At 29.2% G+C, this 22465-nt stretch overlaps 1 protein-coding gene across 4 annotated transcripts; it reads left to right on the top strand.

The window, feature by feature from the left end:
- The first annotated feature begins 17572 nt into the window (after positions 1-17572).
- On the top strand, positions 17573-21692 carry LOC120082702 (NAC domain-containing protein 73-like). Of its 4 annotated transcripts, none has more exons than XM_090316088.1 (5): positions 17577-17825; positions 18559-18662; positions 18805-18976; positions 19077-19266; positions 20839-21692. In XM_090316088.1, the coding sequence occupies exons 3-5, from the start codon at positions 18833-18835 to the stop codon at positions 21471-21473; spliced, it is 969 nt and encodes a 322-aa protein (XP_090172214.1). In that variant the 5' UTR covers positions 17577-17825; positions 18559-18662; positions 18805-18832; the 3' UTR covers positions 21474-21692. The 4 variants fall into 4 exon arrangements, with proteins under 4 accessions (XP_090172211.1, XP_090172214.1, XP_090172213.1 ...); XM_090316087.1 differs by having other exon boundaries at positions 18559-18692; XM_090316086.1 differs by having other exon boundaries at positions 18559-18692; positions 18795-18976.
- The last annotated feature ends 773 nt before the right edge of the window (positions 21693-22465 follow it).

Here is a 22465-nt window from a genome sequence, read left to right as displayed (position 1 = left end):
TTTATAAAATAATTTTATTATTTTATTTATTAAAGTTAATTGAATTGAATTTGGGAGGGAGTTACAACTCCCTCATCTCTTTTCTCTCCACCCATGTAAGTGAGTGGTTGATTTTATTTGGCTTTTGACAGGAGAGAGTCTCCTTCTTCATCCTGGGAGATGAAAACGTTTTGTGTGTGGGACTTTCTCAGAGAACAATCACAACTTCTCATCCTCCTTTCATCTCTCATCCCTTCCCTCATTCCAAAATAGCAAAAACCCACCACTTTTGGGTTCTCTATTTGAGAAGACGAAGGTCGCCATTGTGGTAGTGCCCGTTTTCGATTTGAGGGATTCTTGAAGATCTTTCTTTAAAGGTAAGGGTATCTGAAACCCCAAGTTTTTTTTTTGTTGAGCATGCTGTAATTTATGTAAATGTATAATTTGTTTTTCTTTTCTGTAAAAATTTCATTCTGTGAAAAATGGGAATTGGGACGATCCTGCTTTTGCTCGAGGTTCCCTTCAATTTGGGATCCTTCAAAAAGAGGAGAGAGAGGAAGAAGAAGAAGAAATGGGGAAAAACACAAAAACAAAACCCTGGTGACCAACAGTGGGCAATGGGCAATAAAGAACATTTGATTATCTAAGAGTCCATGACTAGCATAATTGACATAATGCTTCAACGAGGAAGATCCTAGAATAAGGGAGATTTTTTTTAAAAAAAATATATTTAGGAAAAGAAAGAGAAATCCAAGGGAAAAAAGGAGGAAGAAAGGGAAATTGAGGAAAAAAGTTGCCAACGACCAATGGTCATAGGTAGCCTATCGATAACAATTGTCGATAACCATCGAAAACCATGCATTGGTCGAAGACGATCACAATGGTCAATCGATGATGGCACAATGATCGATCGATTGTCGACAATCAAGACGGTCAGTCGGTCGTCAAGGGTCATTAACATTTGATTGTTGATCATCACTACAATAAGACATTAATAGTCACGACAATCGATCATTAATGGTCACATCGATCAATTTTCGATGATGAAGACGGTCAACAGTTAAGACGATCAGTCGTTAACAATCACAATGGTCGGTTGTCGACGATCAAGATGATATCCCGCTGATAGGGAAGACAGTCGACGATCACCAACGGTCATGACGTTTGGTCATTGACCGTCACTATGGTCGGTTGATAACAGTCACAACGATCGATCGTTAACAGTCACGACAATTGATTGTTAATAGTCACAAAGATCGGTCGTTAATGGTCACAGCAGTCAATCTCCAGCGATTAAGACAGTCATTCGTCCATGGTGACGATCAGGGCGATCGGTCGTCATGGTCGGTCAATTATGAAGTTGACCGATGTTTGTTTTCGATGGTCATCGACGATCATTGATAAGAGGTAGAAGATGAAGGAAATATTTTCTGATACCTATGATATTCATTAAATAACATATTCCAAACCCATGAGTTTGGTTTCTTAATTCCAGGAATTTTATTCCAAGTGCCCAAACATGGTTTGGCTTCAAGTGCCAAACCCCCCGATTCCAAACCCATGGACCAAACACCCCCTTAGAAAGATTTACTTCTTACTATCCTTTGCTAAGTTTCACACCTACATAGTAACGAGAAAACTTAATGTGCATCGTAAAGCATACAAACACCAAGGTTAACTTCAATGTATAGATGCTTAGAAACTCAAGTTCAAGGGTTTACATATGGAGATGATTCGATGAAGAATAAGATGAAAGAACTCTCTCAAATAGTGGATGAACAAATCTATGTTCAAAGACTTTGTAAGAACAATTCTTACAAGTATGAAAAATATAGAAATTAAAGCTAAAAAATTCCCAAAAAATTCGAATAAGCTCTCAAGAGGTTGTACAAGTTTTAAGAATTTTTTAAAGAATTTTTCTAATTTTTTTTTCAGACTTCAAATAAGGCTAGAAAGATTGAACTAGCCATTGACTACCACGTGTCAGCTTCTGATTGGCTAGATTTTAAAAATAATAATAAAATATAAAATTTGACTATTTGGTCCATTTTATTATTTTAAAAATAAAACTGCCACATGTCATTGCCTTACTGGTCCGATTAAAATAATAATAAATTTGAAATATTTAACCGTTTGATTTTTGTTTAACTATTGTTAAGTTTATTTCATTATTTTCTTCATAACCTCGCCACGTTTCGCAATACTATAAGACCACATGTTGCCACATCGTGGTCCATTTCATCTACCACATAATCAACTTGTGACAATTGAAGTGCCATATCATCTGCCATGCCAGCGAGTTGACCATTGACTATCTATGTGTCATGTGAAATATCATCTATTTGACCTTTGACTTCACCACGACTGCTGCCACATCATCGATGCATCAAGATTTTTTGTTTTGGCCATAACTTATTCATTTAAACTCCGATTTAAGTGATTGAAATTGTGTCGGAATTGTTATTCCGAGCTCTATGCAATGGACACTTCAAAATATTTAAATTATTAATAAATAAAAACAGGTTTGTTATCATCAAAACATTAGTTAATTAATCAATTTGAGATTAAGGGTAAAAAAGCCAACAATATATTGTTTTACTTTGAATTCTAATTTTGCAACATGTATATTTATGTATTATTTTAATTTTGAATTTTTCATTTTAATTGTCTACTGGGAATTGTTTAGAATTCTGCCATATATAAATTTTGTTCACTAAAATATATTTTTACTGTCATTTTAATATTTTATAATCATAATATTAACAAAGGTGATATAATTATTAAAGGCAAAACGACTTGATTTATCTTCATTTTTCATTGTACCCTACCTAAACTACAGTACCTCAATGAACAGATCATACAAATAAGGGAGTTTAAAGACAACTGAAATAAGACAAAATCTTGTAATTTGCTTCAACAATAGTTAAAAAAGTTGATACATAATAAGTGAAAAGAATAATTAAAATCAGAAGTCACCCTATATATAATATACAGTCGCAATCAAGAAATCAAGTATAAATACAATTTCATCATAAATTTCTTCCAATTCTTTCTCAAATTAAAAAGTCTGCAAATCAAAATAATGAAGGGCTCAAAAGTCTTCCATTCCATACATATAAAACACACAAATTTAAGATAGGTTTTAATTATTCTTTTTAGAGCTTATTATGAAGTGGGAAAAATGGAACTTCTATCGTGAAATTGGGGAGTATGACGGGAACACGGATATAGATAAAATATAATATAAAATAAAATAACTAAAATTATAAATTTGAATAATATGAAAATTAATGGAATTTTGAGGTGGAATTCTCACCAATATTTGTGTGATTTTAAAATCCATCAAATGTCACTAGTTATAGGCAAAGAAGCAGTAGGATGTTGACTTACATGGACACCAAACATGAATAATTACAAGATACATGAACAACATGAAGGGTGACATATGGCTTTTGGGATAATAAGCAACGGGCATCTATTTATTATTATAATATTTATAATACTCCCCCTTAGATGCTCATATATATATATATATATATATAAAATATGCCTTGTTAAAATCTTACTATAAAAAACCCAATGGGAAAAAACCCTAGTGAAGGAAAAAAAGTACATATTTCATAAAATATATACTCCTAAAAGAATACAATATATTTACTCTACCTCATGAAAACATCACTTAAGATCTCTGAGTCGCCGCATTCCAATGTTATGCACCAATTTTTCAAAAGCAAATTTGTTGTACAGTGATGTCGCCAGTTTCTTCAAGATCATGAGTGTAGAAAAGCTTTGTTGAAATATGCTTTGTTCTATCTCATTTAATATATCATCCTTTGATTTGAGCTATGCAAGTTGTGTTGTCTTCGTATAATATTGTTGGAAGATTTTTATTAGAAGACAAGCCACATGTTTCACGAATGTGCTAAGTCATTGACTCTAGCCATACACATTCTCGACTAGCCTCATGAATTGCAAGACTTTTAGCATGATTTCAGGAAGTGGTCGTTATGGTCTGTTTTACCGATCGCCATGATATAGAAGTTCCTCCACATGTGAATAGATAACCTGTTTAAGATCTAGTTTTGTGTGAATCAGATAAATATCCAGAATTTGCATAACCAACTAGATCAAAATTTGATTTATTTGAATAAAACAAACTCATATCGATTGTTCCTCGGAGATAACGGAGTATATGCTTAATTTTGTTCCAATGTCCTTTTGAAACTATATTTTGTTAATAAATTTACTGAAAATGTAATATCTGGTCTTGTATTATTAGCAAGATACATAAGTGTACCAATTGCACTAAGATATGATACTTCAAGACCAAGAAATTCTTCATTATTTTCTTGAGGTCGAAATATATCTTTCTTTATATCCAATGAACGGACTTCCATTGGAATATTTAATGGATATGCTTTGTCCATATAAAATCTTTTCAAATTTTTTTCTGTAGAAGTTGACCGAGGAATAAATATTCCATATGCTAAATGCTTAATTTGCAAACCAAGAAAAAATTTTGTTTTTCCGAGATCTTTCATCTCAAATTCTTTCTTAAGATATTCGATTGCCTTTGAAAGCTCTTCAGGAGTTCCAATTATATTTAAGTCATCAACATATATAGTTATAATACCAAATCCTGATTGTGATTTCTTTATAAAAACACAAGAACATATTGGATTATTTTGATATCCTTCTTTCAATAAATATCCACTCAGGCGATTGTACCACATCCGTCCTAATTGTTTCAGTCCATATAGTGGTCTCTATAACTTTATTGAATACCATTTCTGAGAATTTGATGTATATGTTTTAGGTACCTTAAATCTTTATGGGATTCTTATATATATCATTATCAAGAGGTCCATATAAATATGTTGTGACTACATCCATAAGATGCATATCCAGACTTTTATACACAATCAAGCCAATTAAATATCTTAATGTAATTGCATCCACCACTGGAGAATACGTCTCTTCAAAATCAATACCAGGTCTTTGTGAAAAACCTTGTGTAACTAGTCTTGCTTTATATCTTGTCACCTCATTATTTTTATTTCTTTTCCTCACAAATACCCATTTTTATCTCACAGATTTAACACCTTCTGGTGTTTGGACTACTGGTCCAAAAATCCGACGTTTTGAAAGTGAGTTTAATTTTGCCTCGATTGCTTCTTTCCATTTAAGCCAATCTTTTCTATGTCGACATTTCAGATATAATATCAAGAGCAACATTATTACGCAAAAATGTTGTCAATAATTACATTAGTTCGATTCTATCTTTTTCTTGACATGACATTGTTTATTGAAATCTCATTATTATCTTTAGATATTTCACCTTCCTTAGTAGTCATGTCAATGATTTTTTTTATGGATATTTACATCCTCAGCTAAGTCTTTTTCACTATTAATTATTTTTCATTTTTGATGATTTTTATCTTTGGAACCCACTAGTCTACCACGCTTCGGGCGTGTTATAGACTCATTAGTGTGGAATATCAATTTTTTATGGAACATTTGCAGCTGGTATATGTGACTTATTTCTTTTTTTGCATCTATAAATCCATCTAATAATTGATTTGCTATATTTTGTAAATAAATTATTTTCTGAACTTCAAGTTCACATTGAGCTGTATGGGGATCTAAATGAAACAATAACGATGCATTCCATGTAATTTCTTTTTCCACTTTCTTAATTCCTCCCCCCTGATGTTGGAAAATTTATCTCATTAAAATGATAATAAGCAAATCGTGCAGTAAATATATCACCCGTCAGGAGTTCAAGATATTTAATAATTGACGGGGAATCATATCCAACATATATTCGTAACCTCCTTTAAAGACTCATCTTAGTGTGTTGTGTGGAGCAATTGGAACATATACTGCACACCAAAAAATTCTCAGATGAAAAATATTTGGCTCATAACTATAAGTTAATGGTAATGGCGAGTACTTATGATAAGCTACTAGCCTAATGTGTACAAGTGACATTGCATGCAAAACAGCATGTCCCCATACAGATGAAGAAAGCTTAGCTCTCATACGTAATGGTCTTGCAATTTGCAAATGTTTTATAAATAATTATGCTAAACTATTTTGTGTATGAACATGAGCTACAAGATGTTCACCACTTATCCCAATTGACATACAATAATTATCAAAAACTTGGGATGTAAATTCACCAGCATTATCAAGACGAACGCTACTTATTGTTGTTGTGAAAATGCATCAAAGATAGTATCTGATCTGATTGTATAATCAGGAAATGGTGCTCTTAATTTAATTATTTGAGCAAGTAATCTTGCAAATTCCAGATTTTGACTTGATAATAAGCACACGTGTGACCATCTACTGGATGCATATATTAATACCATAAAATATCTAAATGGTCCATTTGGTGGGTTAGTAGGTCCACATATATCACCATGAATTCGTTCTAAAAATACAGGTGATTCAATCCCCACTTTAGCTTGTGATGGTCTAACTATCAATTTTCCTTGAGAGTAAGCATCAGATGATAATCCATTATATTGAAGAATCTTCTGGTTCTTCAATGGGTATCCATTTGAATTCTCAATAATTCTCCTTATCATTATAGATCCTGGATGACCCAATCAGTCATGCCAAATTATAAATATGTCTGGATGCATGAACTTCAGGTTCATTGTTGTATATGTTTCAATTACTCGTATATGAGTATAATATAATCCAGAAGATAAAGTTGACAACCCTTCCAATATACGTTTTTCATTTGAGACAGTGGATATGATATAAAGAAATTCCACATTATTCTACTATCAGTTTCAATATGATAACCATTGCATCATATATCTTTAAAACTTAGAAGATTTCTCTTTGATTGATTAGAGAACAATGTATTGTCAATTGTAAATTTTGTTCCTCTAGGCAAAATAATATTTACTTTTCCAAAACCTTCGATCAAGTTTGTAGAATCTGATATTGTATTTACTTTTACTTTCAACATTGTTAATTTGGAAAAGTATTTTTTATTTGTAAGTATTGTGTGTGTACTTGCATTATCTGCTAGACATAGATCTTTTTTGCTCATTTTTGAACACCCAACATATGAAAATGATCCATGTTTCTTCATTAAAAGAAAATAATTAAGAAAAACAACACTTAAAAAAATATGAAGATAGATAAAAAAAAAAAAAAAAAATTAAGTCTAGATATTCTCAAAATGAAAAGAAACACGTGATGTTCCATCAACTACGCCAATCTTCTCTTCATGAGATTCAAAGAAGTCTGTCACATCCAAATTTGTTATATGAGATGGGTCAAATATATCATTATCCTGGTATGCAAAAATTTCTTTCACATTTTTCTATTTTTCCTTCAAGAAAGCTTGATAGAGGTCAACAAAGTGTTTTGACGTACGACAGGTACGTGACCAATGCTCAGTCATTCCGCATCGGAAGCATTTATTTTCAACACTCTTTGAACTTTTATCTTGTGGAGTTTTTCCTTTGTGATCATCACTTTGTGTGGTTCTTTTGAAATTTAAATGATTAGAACGACCACTGCGAAAATGATGATTATTTCTTCCTCTACCACGGTCATGACCTCAACCATGACCTCGACTACGACCTCGACCACGATTATTAATGTTCACTAGATTCACTTTAGGGAATGGTGTTGTTCCAGTTGATCAAGATTCGTGGTTCTTCATCAAGAACTCGTTATTTTGCTCGGCCATGAGAAGACATTAAATTAATTTAGAATATTGTTTAAAACATTTCTCTCGATATTGCTGCTGCAGGAGCATATTCGAGACATGGGATGTAGAAAATGTCTTCTTTAACATATCAACATCAATAATTTTCTCTCACATAACAACAATTTCGAACTGATTTTAAATAACGTGAAGTTGTAATCACTTACTGATTTGAAATCTTGTAACTTCAAGTGCATCCACTGATAGCGAGCTTTAGGAAGAATAACTTTTTTTGGATGATTATACCTTTCTTTCAAATTTTTTCACAAGATACGGGGATCTTTTATTGTAAGATACTCCATTTTCAATCCCTCGTGGAGATGATGATGAAGAAAAATCATAGTTTTTTCTTTATCGTGACTGGATGTCGTATTTTCTTCTTTAATAGTCTCCTCAAGATTCATAGCATCTAGGTGGATTTCGGCATCAAGTACCCATGACAAATAATTATTGTTGTTAATATCAAGGGCGAAAAACTCTAATTTTGTGAGATTTTTCATGGCATCACTATCATAAAATATTGTACTTATGTTAGAAATTTAATAGATATTGAATATGCAAAATAACATTAAATTTATTAATTATTATGAAAGAGGCAAAAATCGGTATACCTTTAAGACCTACTTTTAGCGGAGAAAAGGACAGGCGCTTGTGCTGATAACATGTTGTGAAATTGAGGAGCACGACGGAAACACAGATATAGAGAAAATATAATATAATAATATTAAATATATACATAATAAAATATAAAATAAAATAACTAAAATTATAAAATTGGATAATATGAAAATTAGTAAAATTTTGAAATGGAATTCTCACCCATGTATATGTGATTTTAAGATCCAATGTCATTATTTATAGACAAAGTGGCAAGTAGGATGTGGACTTACAAGGACTACAAGTATGAATAATTATAAGGCACATAGGCAACATAAAGTGTGACACATGGCTTCTGGGACATTAAGCAATGAGTATCTGTTTATTATTATAATATTCATAATATTCTCCTTTAGATGTCTGTATATATGAATATATAATATAATAATATTAAACATATTATTATATTATATTTTTTCTATATCCGTGTTCCAGTCGTGCTTCTCAATGTCATAATAATTTTTAATTTTTTAATCAATAATTAATAATATATCTTAACTAATTAAGTTATGCTAAAATATATGAACGATATATTTTAACATTTAACTTAATTACTATAAAAGACTAATGATTTATTGACCAGGGATTCTTTTTTAATATCAGAGATTCTTTTTACTACTAAGGGAAATAATAGTATATATTTATTTAATATATCATTTCTATATTTTGTAAAGTAACATGTAATTGATAGGATGCTCTGGATTGTGTATTTATCCTTATCATTCATAGGTTTATTTCCCTAGTTTATGCCATATATTTTATGTTATGCTTTCACCCTATACTTGATATACATGTGGCATGATTTGTCTTTTTATAGTATTTATTTGTTGGCTGAGCATATTTGTATCAACTACTTGGGAGATACGTGTAGTGCACGTGGTTTAAAATTTTTTTCACCTAAATATTTAGAATAAATTTTAAATTGTAATTTAATAATTTTTAACATAAAATTTTGATAAATGTTTAGAACAAATTTCAAACTGCAATTCAATAGTTTTTTAACCTAAAATTTTGATCCAACATTCATTGAGTTTAATTAGTAAATATTTAACATGAAAAGAAATAATTTAAAAATAGTGTAAAAAAATATATATTTCTTGTATTCAAGTTAATGGACAATGGATGAGATATTTTTCATGTTGTTGAAATTTTTTGAGAAAGTTTTTAAAGGTAAATAAATTTTCTAAATGCTTATGGTTGAATTTAAAATTTAAATACTTGATATGAAATTTAAAACTATAAAATAGAGAAAAATATATAAAAATATATGGATGAATAAAATTAAAATATGATGCAAATAAAGTTTGTAAAATAAAATTAATAAAAAAGTGACACAATAACACCTATCTTGATTATTACGTATGAAGTAATTCTTTTATAGTTGTTCGAAACTTTAAGGGAATTTTTCTATATCAAAAGGGGAAAAATATTTATCGGTTATTTGTTTGTTTATTTTTATAAAATCTCGAGCTCTCATCAAAGTCTTTCTTTTTTCATTGTACTTGATTTAAATTGTCTATAATAATCATTTGATATATGTGCCCTAAATTCTAAATAATATAATCCATAAGTGAATAATATTTTAAGATTATTCTATTTCATTATTAGTGAATATTATTAGTGAATACAATTATAAGGTTGTTCTATTTCATTAATTCAATAACATTTAAAAATATTTAACATATTTATAAATTTACGTTGTGAAAAAAAAATATGAGAAAACTTATATGATTGAATGAAAAATATTTTTAGAACACAATGGAAATTTGAAAAATGAAAAATAAAAAATAAAAAAATAAAACAAAAATGTGAGTTAAAAAAAAAAATTACCAACACATGGAGAAAAATTAAATTAATGAATTTAGTTACATGTTGACTTTTTGTAATCAAATAAATTTTTATCTAATTAAAATCTAACGAAAAAATAAATTTAATGGTTAGGAATCTAAAAAGACAGTTGATACAAATGAAATATTAACAAAATGAAATTTGGGTAAAAATAATAACATTAAATAAATTAATGATTCTCAAAGACTAACTATTGAAAAAAAAAATTAACTTCAATGACTGAAAATCTAAAAAAAGAAAATTGAAATAATGGATAAAATGAAAAATTTAACAAAAATAATAATTAAAAAAAGATTGAGGGTTGAAACAACAACATTAAATAAATTGAATTCTCAAACCTGCCGGTTGAATTTTCATAGTCAAATAAATCTTCATCTAATTAAAATCTAACAAAAAATAATTTTAATTTCAATGATTGAAATCTAAAAGAGATTAATTAAGAGAATTAAAATAATATTTAGTTTGACTGAATAATAATATTTAATTTTGATTTAACTATACAATACACAATAGATGATTGGACTTTTAAACTTAAGAATAAAATTAAATGAATTTTTAAACTCTCTATTTTGATCAATTTTTCCCTTCATTATTTACTATGGCCTAATTTACTCAAATCTCTCTCTCTATCTCACATTCCCCTATTTTCTTTTTATTTTTTCTCATTCTCAATAATTCTCTTCATCATCTTAACCAATTTTCTTTTTTCTTTTTACAATATGAATATCAATTGAAAATAAAATTATCTCAAATTGTAATTAAAAAAGCAACAAACTGTATCAATAACGATAAAACCTTTGCTTAGTACTATATCAAAACTAAAAATGAGGATGAACAAACATGTCACAAAAACTCAAAGAAAAAATAACAGTACCTTTTTAAGCATTACAACGAGAACTTCGAGGATTACATAATATCAATGAGGAGTAACATATATTTGGAACTAAGATGCAAAATTGAAATCTACAAATTATTGTTATGGACAAATAAAAAAAAAGTCATAGTATAAAAGGGAAAAAAAACAAAATATTCTATAACATAACCATTTATAAATACATCAAAGATTTAAACAAAAATATAAAAGTTTAATCTACAAAAAATAATCTTATTAAGAATCTACATTTCAATAAATAAAAACCATTCAAATCAAACCCCAACCTAATCTTCATAACATGATCTCAAATTTCGAATGATTTGTTCATGTTTTCTTTTGCCAAAAAAAAAAAATCAATTCCCCGAAAATCCACAATTTACACAATTTCTAAGATCTGTGAAAATTTGCGGCATAATAATAGAATAAGAAAATTTGAATTAATCGTAGTAATGGATGAATCATACGTGAATCAGTGACCATTCATCCATGCCAATCATCAAAATTTTCAAAATTATGAAACTGAGTAAAACAACCACTAACCTTTTAGAAATCCTGAACATCATTCTTGGGATCCGATAACTTTTAAGGAAGAAATCACCATCAAACAAACTAATTTTATGAAAGCTCTTGTTCATAAAAAGATTCCAGTGTTATAAAGAATTAGTTGGGTTGAAAGGTTTTATAATAAAAGGGTACGAGGCTTTTAAAAACGCTCTTATTTGAAGAGAAAAAAGTGAGTGATTAAAAAATTTTACGTGGGGAGGAAAAATGAAAATTAAGGCAAAAGGGCAAAAAAGAAAATTTGAACAGAAGTAAGGGTAAACTGGAGAGTCAAAGATTCTCCTCATTTTCCCCTTTTAATATAGTATAGATTATTACAATCAATGAAATTAAGACAATCTTTTCCTCTACTCTTTCTCAATTTATGATCGTGTGAGAGCTCTGAGCTCTATTTTTTTTTCTCTTCTATGGCGATTGATGAAGCTTCGTCATCAGCTTTGTTAGCTTTCGGAAGTAACTAATTTTATGTTTCTAATCTCATGTGTTGTTATGTTTAATATGCTTAATTATCTATTTTTATAGAAACTTGAGCAAATCATGCATTCCAGAGCATTACCAGCCATTCAGAATTATTTTGGAGCTATTATGAGCGGTATCGAGCACTCAAATCTTCAAAGAACACAAAAGGACAAAAATGCCCTAAGGAGGCCTAGTGCAACGACACCGCCTGACTCATTTTCCAGAAGGCACGTAAAGGCATGAGCGTCGCAATACTACATACATTGACAGAAGACGAAAGGCGAGCATAGCACCATCCAGATACTGTGCTCGAGGTAGAAGGCCTAATTGGGGTGTAGCACCGACGCGATTTTATAAAATATCGCTATTCGATTTTTAGGGTTTTTAGGTTGAGATTTTGATGGAGGCTGAAGTTTTTCTCAAAATTCTTCTCCCTCCCTTGTATTTCTAGCTTCTTTAACTTAGAATTTTGTATTGTTGGGTTGTAATTGAACATTGAAGCTCCTTCTCTTTATCTCGTTTATGGATTGTGGAAGTAAGTGCATTTTTCAAGTTTTTGGAGCAAAGAATCCATGTAACTTTTGTGAGACTTCTCTTGATTGATTCAATTCATTTTGATTTATATTTTTTTTAAAATTAATTACAAAGAGCTACAATTAATGATTAAAAAAAGAGTCCACCCATGAAGATGATCTTCAAACTAAATTGACAACATCCGATGTCTCCGAACATGAGAGACAAGCTCTTGAACTACAAAATTGTAACTATACTTAACAAAGTGGAAATCTTCAATAGCACCACAACCATGAAAAAGCACCAAAAGTCATAGGTTTAAATATTAGTTTTAAATTGTTGTGTAATGGAAGTCAATATATTAACTAGGTAGTATGCTAATACTAGAATCATCGTCATATGGAACATTTTTCAATACTTAATTAAACCTGTCAAATTAAACGCTCTATAATGCTTTAAAATTGTTTAGTCAATCATCATTTATATCAACCAACCTTTATTTTTTGTTTTTTAAACGTCCTTTATATAAAGGTATGTGCACGACTAAGTCAATTTTTTCCTTTATTTTTTTTTTTTTTAAAAAAAAAACAAATAAGCTAAGAAAAGTCAATTCGGTTTCTTAAGAAAAAAAATTGAAAACCAATATTTCTTTTTCTGTTTTCAAAAAGGATAAATGGATATAAATTTTTTTAAAAGAACAATTAATAATCTTGCTCATACCAAAAAAACTTGAATATATTTAATTAATTCCAAAGTTGTATCAAAGTAACTCAATACCAATATTTAGGATTCTATTGCATTGGTTTTATTTTTCATTTTTTCAATTTTGAACAAGCACCCTATCATTTATTTTACATATAAATTTATTCGATGAGAATTTATCAATGAAAATTTGTTGACACGTAAAAATTATGGCGATCTTGAACCTTTGGACAAAGCTCTTCATGGGTTGACAAGTGCATTTCAACCGATTTGAAAGAGAGTTTGCATTGTCGTGGTGTCGAGCCGAATACATTCCCATGCTTAAGCTAGTTTAAGAAGTGTTTAGTTTGACCAACACTCGAAATATTGTTTATCCCACGAGGTGGCAATGAGGGACTTTTTAAAGAGTTTGTTTATTATTTATCTCAATTGGTCAACTATAGAGAGCGATCAATGCCTAGGTGACAAGTTGATGTAATTTTGCAATTGTTTCATCTTGCTTGTAGCATCTTGCAATTTTTTCATCAAGCTCTATCTTCAACTACTCCAATGATCTCTCTCTATAAATAAAAGAACGCAACGATGCAAAACAATATGTTGAAATGACGATATTTTCTACCATCTCAGCTATTCACAAACTTAATACTATCTTGAATATTGAGGTATGTGTGACTTAAGCTAACACCACATCAGTATAAACAGTTTTTTTTTGTTTTACAAGCTTGAGTTTGATTCTCATCATATAACTTTATCGTTGGTAGAAAACAGCAAACATAGTATTAATACAGTTTACAAACATTTGTAGGGTCAAAATTGACAATTTGAAATAGCTCAATTAGTGACCATAAGATATTTATTGAAAAAAAAAAAAGAAGATATTTGAACTTATTAAGTTAGCATAATTATGATACATAACCCCACAATCATTCAAAATGAAGTAAAAGTTTTCCCTTTTTGTCCATTTCCTTTGTATGAATACACTAAATACATCACCCAACCTTGATGCATATTGTTTAGTTAATATATTTTAAATTAATTAGAACTATGGAAGGACATTATCATGATGATTCAAATTTTATTTCTATTGTAATGGAAATGAGTTGAATGCTATTAATGGGTTTCTGACTACGATTTAATCTATTCTTATTATACGTTAATAAATATCGTTAAAAATAATATAATAACTAATTCAGTTTCATTTTTTTTACATTCCAATCTAAATATGATGGGAATCACTACGTTCGAGTTTTAATTATTCTTCAATTTAGAAGAAAATTAAGAAGAATCTTAATCACTGAATTATAAGACATATTAGTTTGAACCTATATATGAACTTCGAGAGGTTCGAGGCTTCAAGTTGGCATAATTTTATAGACGAAAAAATATATAAAATAATAATAATATGTAAATTTCGTGAAGCTTAATGCGTAAGTTTCTTGTTGCTTTGGCTTGTGGAAGAAGATTGCGGACGTTGACGGCCATACATAATGATGTACACGCCTGCCGAGAAATTTTCAAATACGGCCATGTCCACGGTATACCTCTTCTCTTTCCATTTCGTTGACCATTGCCAAATTCAAGTGCGAATATTGACCCTGCGAAATTATTCTAATCTAAAATCATTCAACTTTTATGTTTGTGTTTATTTAGTATTTAAACATCTAAGATCTCCCTTTCCTTTAGTATATAATTTTAGGTCTTATAGGACCAAAAACTCAATTTTGCTTGTTGTTTTGTCTAGTTGAATAATATTGTACTTTATTCAAGTAAATTTTAGAACAACATTATACCAAAATTTTGAATTAGACAGACTTCTTGACGCATATTAAAATTCAAGATTTTTATTAAATAAATTTAAATTTGAGCTTCTTATAAATTTGACAAAATAAGTTCAAAAAATTAAGTTCATTACCTAGATTTATTACTTTTGTAAAAATAACAAAAAGCAAGCTCAACTCACGTGATACGCTTGATACACATAATACACTTGATATCTTCGATACACTTTTGATATACACTTGATGCACTATTAGTATACACCTAATATACTTGATATATTGTTGATACACACTTGAACTATTGATAGATGCTTGATCCACTTGATATACTATTGACATACAGTTGAAAATGACTAGCTATTTAAGTGTTTTAAAACAATCACAAAAATGATTTTTTTTTAAATACATTTTTTCTCTAGTTATTCCAAACACATCCAAATTATCAAAATGAGTATACTAAATTGATCGTTAGTGAACTTTAAGTTGAATTTTATCAACTTATTGTATATTTATACTTAAAAATGAAAGAAATAACATCATTTAAAAATGGAAAAAAACTACAAAAGGGTAAAAAAATATAGTAAATACAAAAATTAAAGTGAACAATAACTCATATTGCTGCAAACAAAAAATATAAAAAAAATACGAATCAATGAAAAAATACGCAACTGATATACTTTAAATGTGGTATATTAGTTGACTAGTATACAAAAAAACATGAGTTTGTTAAAAGAGCAAAATTGGAATATGGAATAAACGAACATTTAAGTATGAGAATTCTATCATATCTACTATTTTTCATATGTTAAAGGCATACCCCTAATTATATATTTTGGATTTGCCACCCATTACAATTTTCCTTTAAATTTTGTATCATATAGATTTATAGGTTTTAAGAAATTGAACATGGTTGGAATCTATTAACATAAAATTCATAATTTTAAAATTCAAAAGGCTTATTAGACTCGGGTTGAAAGTTCAGTGATCTATTTCAAAATTTTAACTATATGAGCTTATTGGACACAAATATGAATTATGAAGTAAACTTATAATAAGTAACTTTGGGTTTTGTAACATCAAATGATATATTTGGGAGTAATTATGAGATAATTAAAATCACTATCAACCATTCTTTTAATCATTCAAAACTAATTTTGATAATATAAAAATTACATTTAAAAATATAAAATTTAAATATTAAATTGATTTTGAGTGATTAAAGACATGTTCCGAAATGATTTCGAGTTACACAAAAATGATTTAATCCTTTCAAAATCACTTTCAAACATGATATTGAGATAATGTCTAAATTTCAATTTATATGTTGATTCTTAGATTGTTGTATTCGATAAATTTGATCTTTTAAATGCTATTTTAATATATATCTAAATTTATTTCTTCATCTCATTTTTGGTCTACAAATTATTAGAATGTCTAGTTAATATGGTATTTGAATCTTTTAAAAAATAACTTCAATTATTGTGTCAATCTTCTAAAGGTCAAAATTTGAACCTCTTTTGCACAAAATTTAATTATATATATGTGGATACACACGCATATGCATGCATACACACGAACATTTTAAAGTTCAAAAGTCAATTAACACGCACGCATGCGAATACACACACAAAAATTTTGAAATTCAAAAATCAATGGACATACGTATATACGACAATTTTAAAGTTTAAAAATCAATTAAGCACAAACAAACATTAATCTAATTAGAATTAAATTTAAGTTTTGTATTATGTTGGGTTTCAACAACCTTTAAATCTCACTTGAGTCTCACTTAATCTCATTTCGATTCATAAATGATTAAGATATCTGAGAAAAAAAACATATTTGTTATTGTCGATATTTTATATGTTCACCTTTTACCTTGGGGGATAATTAAAAGAGTGGTTTTGAATATGTAGGTTAACACATTTGATATAGATATGCATTGGAATAGGATCGAGTGTGGCATAAACAAATATTATTAGATAAGGAAATAGCAACAACAAAATAAAATTAACATTTTAAAAGTATTAATCTAAACGCAACGCCTAAACGAACAGCATAAATTTATCTTGAATGTTAAGAAATCTAAAATCTAAAATATCATAAATTAAATATAAAAAAATGAAAATTTGATTATACAATTTCACACCAATAATTAGAGATGTCCACGGAGCGGGATAAAAATAAGAAAATCTTCCCATCTCTATCCCCACCTTCTATTTCATTTTTTCATTTTCACGAAATTTCCTAAGATGATGGAGAAAAATTTTGAACAAACGACTCACGAATGAAATGAAATAGAGCAATGTATTGAAAGGTAAGAGTGATTGAAGAATGTAAACGAGCACAGAGAACAATATCCCAAATAGATAAGATGCCAAAAACTGAATTCGTGTGGGTTAAGCTAACGCATTTAATCTTTTATTTACACATTATCTTACTAATAAATAACAACCTCTTCACACTTCCCCTTCCCTCAAATCCCTTTTCACGAAATCCTAATATTCTCTTCTCTCATTAAATCCCATTTTTACATTTTTCCACTTTTTCTTTTTAATTAATTTTCTCCCGAAAAAAAGAAAAGAAAAGAAAAGAAAAAGCTGCTCTTAAAACAAATTCTACACACACACACAGAGAGAGAGAAGGATACCTTGCTTGAGCTGAGAAGTGGACGTAAAGGAAGAGATTAAGTAGTAGGAATATACAGCTTGGATTTCGGGTAACATTTAATTTATTTCTCTTTTATTTTTTTGCAGTCTTTTTTACGTATTATTCTTTTTCACCCCTTTTTTTTTTATTTATTTTTTTCCAATATGACAAACCTTTCTTCTCACTCCATCTTTGACACTGCAGCTGCCTCCTCTAATCCATTAAAGAAAAAAACCCTAAATTTAATTTTATTTTTTGTTTTTTTTTTTTTTAAATCTCTTTCTCATCTAAAAGATGGTGAAACTGAAACGTCCACTTATGAGGAAGAATCCGATTTTGCCCCATCTCCACTCTTACTACCCCATGTTTTTTTTTTTTAATAATTTATTTTTGTAATTATGTTATATATATAAATATAAAGATATCAAACTAGAGCTTTATTAACGTACGATTTTCTTCGTTTAATTGTCACTCGTGATAAACAGAAAGAAAAGCTATCAATCGAACTTTTATTTATATTTTAAAATTGATTTTTGATAAGAAAATAGATATATGGATGTATCCAAGCGTTAACATTAATATTTTTATTGACAGGAAGATATGAAAATTTGGTGTGAATTTGGGATTTTTGTTTGAAATTTGAAGAAAAAAATGTAACATTAATTAGATGGTGTCATATGTGCATATGTGTAGATACGCAAGCATTTAGTAACTTGACGTCGAAGCAACCTTTTTCCTATTTCTAGAAAACTCCTTTTTTGTTTTCTTTTCTTTTTCTAATCTATTTCTCTCTTAATTTGAAGGAACGTGTGGTGCTCTCAACACAACTTCCACAGCTTAGAAGCAACAAAACAAATTAATTCTTTAATAAAAAAAGAAAAATTCCTTCCCCCGACATCCGAATGAGGTGGTTGTTTTGTTTGGTGATAAAACACAAGTAGACAAAGCTCAAAACTCTCTTGATTTTGGTTTTTTTTTTTTAATAATATTTTTGTGTCCAACAACCAATCATATGGTCCTTTTTGTTGTTATGTTGGAGTGGGAATTAGCTTCCAATAATAAACCAAAACGAGAGAGATGACTTGGTGCAGTGGCTCAGACGACGAGTCGTCTCCTTCTATTCATCAATTAACCAAATCCAACGACGCTTCGATTCTCCATCATCCATCCCCAGCCGTCCGATGCCCATCATGTGGCCATCACATTCAATTACAAGATCAGGTATGTATGTGTGTGTATATATATATATTCCTACCCATTAATTAACAATTTATTATTATTATTGATGAATTTATTGATGTTGAATTATTATTTATTGAAGGCTGGGATTCATGATTTACCTGGATTGCCAGCTGGAGTAAAATTTGATCCAACGGATCAAGAAATTCTAGAGCACTTAGAAGCTAAGGCAATTTCTGATATTCGAAACCTTCATCCTCTTATTGATGAGTTTATTCCTACTCTTGAAGGAGAAAATGGGATTTGCTACACTCACCCTCAGAAACTTCCAGGTACTTACCCTTCTTATATATATATATATATATTTTCCACAGTCTTGTGATTAATAATCACATTAAAAAAAAAAAAAAAAATTTAATTTGAAGTCTTTATTCAAAATTCAAAACCTAAATTTGAGAACTACATGATTTAATTCTTATTTCATAACTACCATTTAGCTTCTAAAAATTAAATTTATAAATACTATTTCATCCACTTAATAATTATTTGTTTTGTTATTTCTGCTCTTTTGAAGAGTTTTTAAAAATAGGAAAAATTACCTTTTTTTGTCTCCAAATTTTAAAGAATATGTGCGTTGTTTGGTCATTGAGTTTTAAAACTAGATCATTTTAGTTTTTAGGTTTTTAAAAATAGGTGTATTTTGTCTCTAAATTTTTAAAATATATCTTTTTAGTCTTTAAGTTTTTAAGAATAGGTTTAAAAGTTATAAAGTAATTTTTTTAAAAAAAAATTAAACTAATATATGATATTTAAAATTAATTTTTTTTAAATAATAAAAAATATTTAAAGGAATTTTTAAACCTATTTTTTAAGAATTCGGGAATTAAAAAGACAAAATTTGAAAATTTTGGGATTAAGTGCACTCCTAAGAATTTAGGACTAAAAAGATACATTTTCAAAATTTAGGGACCAAATCCACCGAAACTAGATAACTAAAAAGGTAATTTTTTCTAAAAACAAACCTAAATAGTTTTTTTATTTTGTTTTCAATTTGGTCACGAATTCAATTTTGTTAGGAAAAATGAAATTTATGATAAAAGTAATGGTAAGAACACACACAATTTTCAAAAGTCAACAAATTATTAAATTGGGTGCTTGGTTTTTTAAAACTTGTTTTGAAAAAATCCCTCAAATTTCAAATATTTGCTTAGTTATTATATATATATATATATATATATATATATAAAAGACCCCTTGTAAAGAAATTGGGAAAAAAACATGTACAAATTTAAAAAATAAAAAAATTGAATAGCGATCAAATGTGAAATAATGAAATTCTTGTGTAATTGAATTAATTCAAATGTTTAAAAATATTGTTGGATAAGTTTGAATTATAAAACCCTAATTAGTTGAGAGGGGAAGTTACATGGGGTCCAATCTCTCTCCTATTCAGAAGTTATGTCTCTATTTAGAAATAATTAAAGAAGATTATTTTTGGAAGAAACTTATAACCATGTTTGGTATTTTGAGTTATGACTTGTTTCTTCTTTTGATTATCATGATTTGCAAACAATTCTTTTTGTTTTTTAATTTTTAAGTAGTCATTTTAGTTCATATCATGGAAAATGAAACTTCATTAAATTGAAATTGTCTATGCACACAATAGTAACTGAATAAGTGGGAAAATGATCCTAAATCTTTACATATAACTCAATGTAGCTTATTTTTAATTTTTACAGAGATAAGTAGATTTCACAAAATAAATAATTGATCAGTAAAAATAAGTCAAGTAAAATGTTAACGACAATGAGGTATTTTAATTATAATTTTTTTAACAAAATAATAGTAAGAAATTCTATGTTTCTGTTATTTACATTTTTCTGATACATGAATTATTATTATAGGAGTGAGTAAAGACGGACAAATACGACATTTCTTCCACCGACCATCAAAGGCCTACACAACCGGAACAAGAAAACGACGCAAAGTCCACACCGACGAGGAAGGCAACGAGACACGTTGGCACAAAACCGGTAAAACCCGACCTGTTTTCATCGGTGGCGCCGTCAAAGGTTTCAAGAAAATCCTGGTTCTCTACACTAACTACGGCCGCCAAAGAAAACCCGAAAAAACCAACTGGGTCATGCACCAGTACCACCTCGGCAACAACGAGGAAGAGAAAGACGGCGAATTAGTTGTGTCCAAAGTTTTTTACCAAACCCAGCCCCGACAATGCAGCTCCACCGCCGCCGCCGCCGCCACCACCACCAACAATACCCCCCTCCTCCAATCAGAAATCAAATACAAAAATGCCGCCCACCACCACCACCACCACCCGGATTCCACCGCTGCCGCTGTTGTCGATTATTACAACGCCGCGGCATCCAATAATAATACTAATTTCATTAGTTTCGATCATAACTCTGAACCCACGGTTCCTCAATTATTACCAAATTTAGTTCTCAGTGGCGACGGCTCTTCCTTCATTCGGTTCCCGCCGGCCGACACAACCAAAAGAAAGCTCGACAGGAAACTCTGACATGTCGTTTCTGACACAATTTCTGAATTGCAATATTTGGTGGTTGGTTTCTTTCTTTATTCTTTTTTCTTTTTGGGTATTTTTTTTAAAAAAATTGTTGTGAGGTAACAATCGAATAAATTATTGGATACATGTAGGTAAAGAGGAAGTAATATTTTTTTTTTTTTTTTTTTTACAAAAAAAGGAAAAAAGAAATAAAAGAAGGTGGTTAGTTGGTTAGATTGATTTTCTGTGATCAAGGTGGGAAAAAAAAAATAAAATAAAAACGGGAATAAGATGAAAATTCAGCATTTTTTTTTTTGACAATATTGGGACGGGGTGGAAAATTACAGTCGGTTAGTTGAGGGTTATGCTCATTTTGGCATACAATAAACATATATATATATATATATCACGCAATTTATGTTGAACAGTGGCTATATATATCACGCAATTTATGTTGAACAGTGGCGGTTGTTATGTGATTTAGAAATGTAGACTGCTAATATGATCATAAGCATTAATTCTTACGATGTACGATTAATCTGTAAATCTTTTGGTTATTCACTTCCAAATTTTGCTGAGTTTTTTTTTTTAATTACTAATTTGTCTTTATTTGCTGTACTTTCTGTACTTTATTTTATATTTTAATAATATTCAATTTCAGTTCACTTGTACTGTATATATTTTGAATTTTGGTGTTAGAAAATTTCATGGAGAATTGAGAACCTGTTTGGTGGGCAATCGAAAAATAAAAATTTAAAAACTAGTAATTTAATGAACCATAATTGCATTTTGGATCTTTATATATATGTTTGATAGCATATTGAGAAATTGGATTCAAATTTAACAATCAGTCAAAACGTGTTTGATAATATATTTATAAACTATAGAACAAATTGTAGTTATCCACTAACTATTATGTAGAATATCAACCAGGATAATTGTTTTAAATAAAAAAATTATTGGAAACATTTCAAATATAGCAAAATGTCACTGTCTACTAGTGACAG

Source organism: Benincasa hispida, chromosome 8, assembly GCF_027475165.1.
Source record: "Benincasa hispida cultivar pf3 chromosome 8, pf3_genome.v1.1, whole genome shotgun sequence".
NCBI classification, from domain to species: domain Eukaryota; kingdom Viridiplantae; phylum Streptophyta; class Magnoliopsida; order Cucurbitales; family Cucurbitaceae; genus Benincasa; species Benincasa hispida.
Note: the sequence above shows the minus strand (reverse complement) of the source record. Positions and strands in the feature narration are given on the sequence as shown.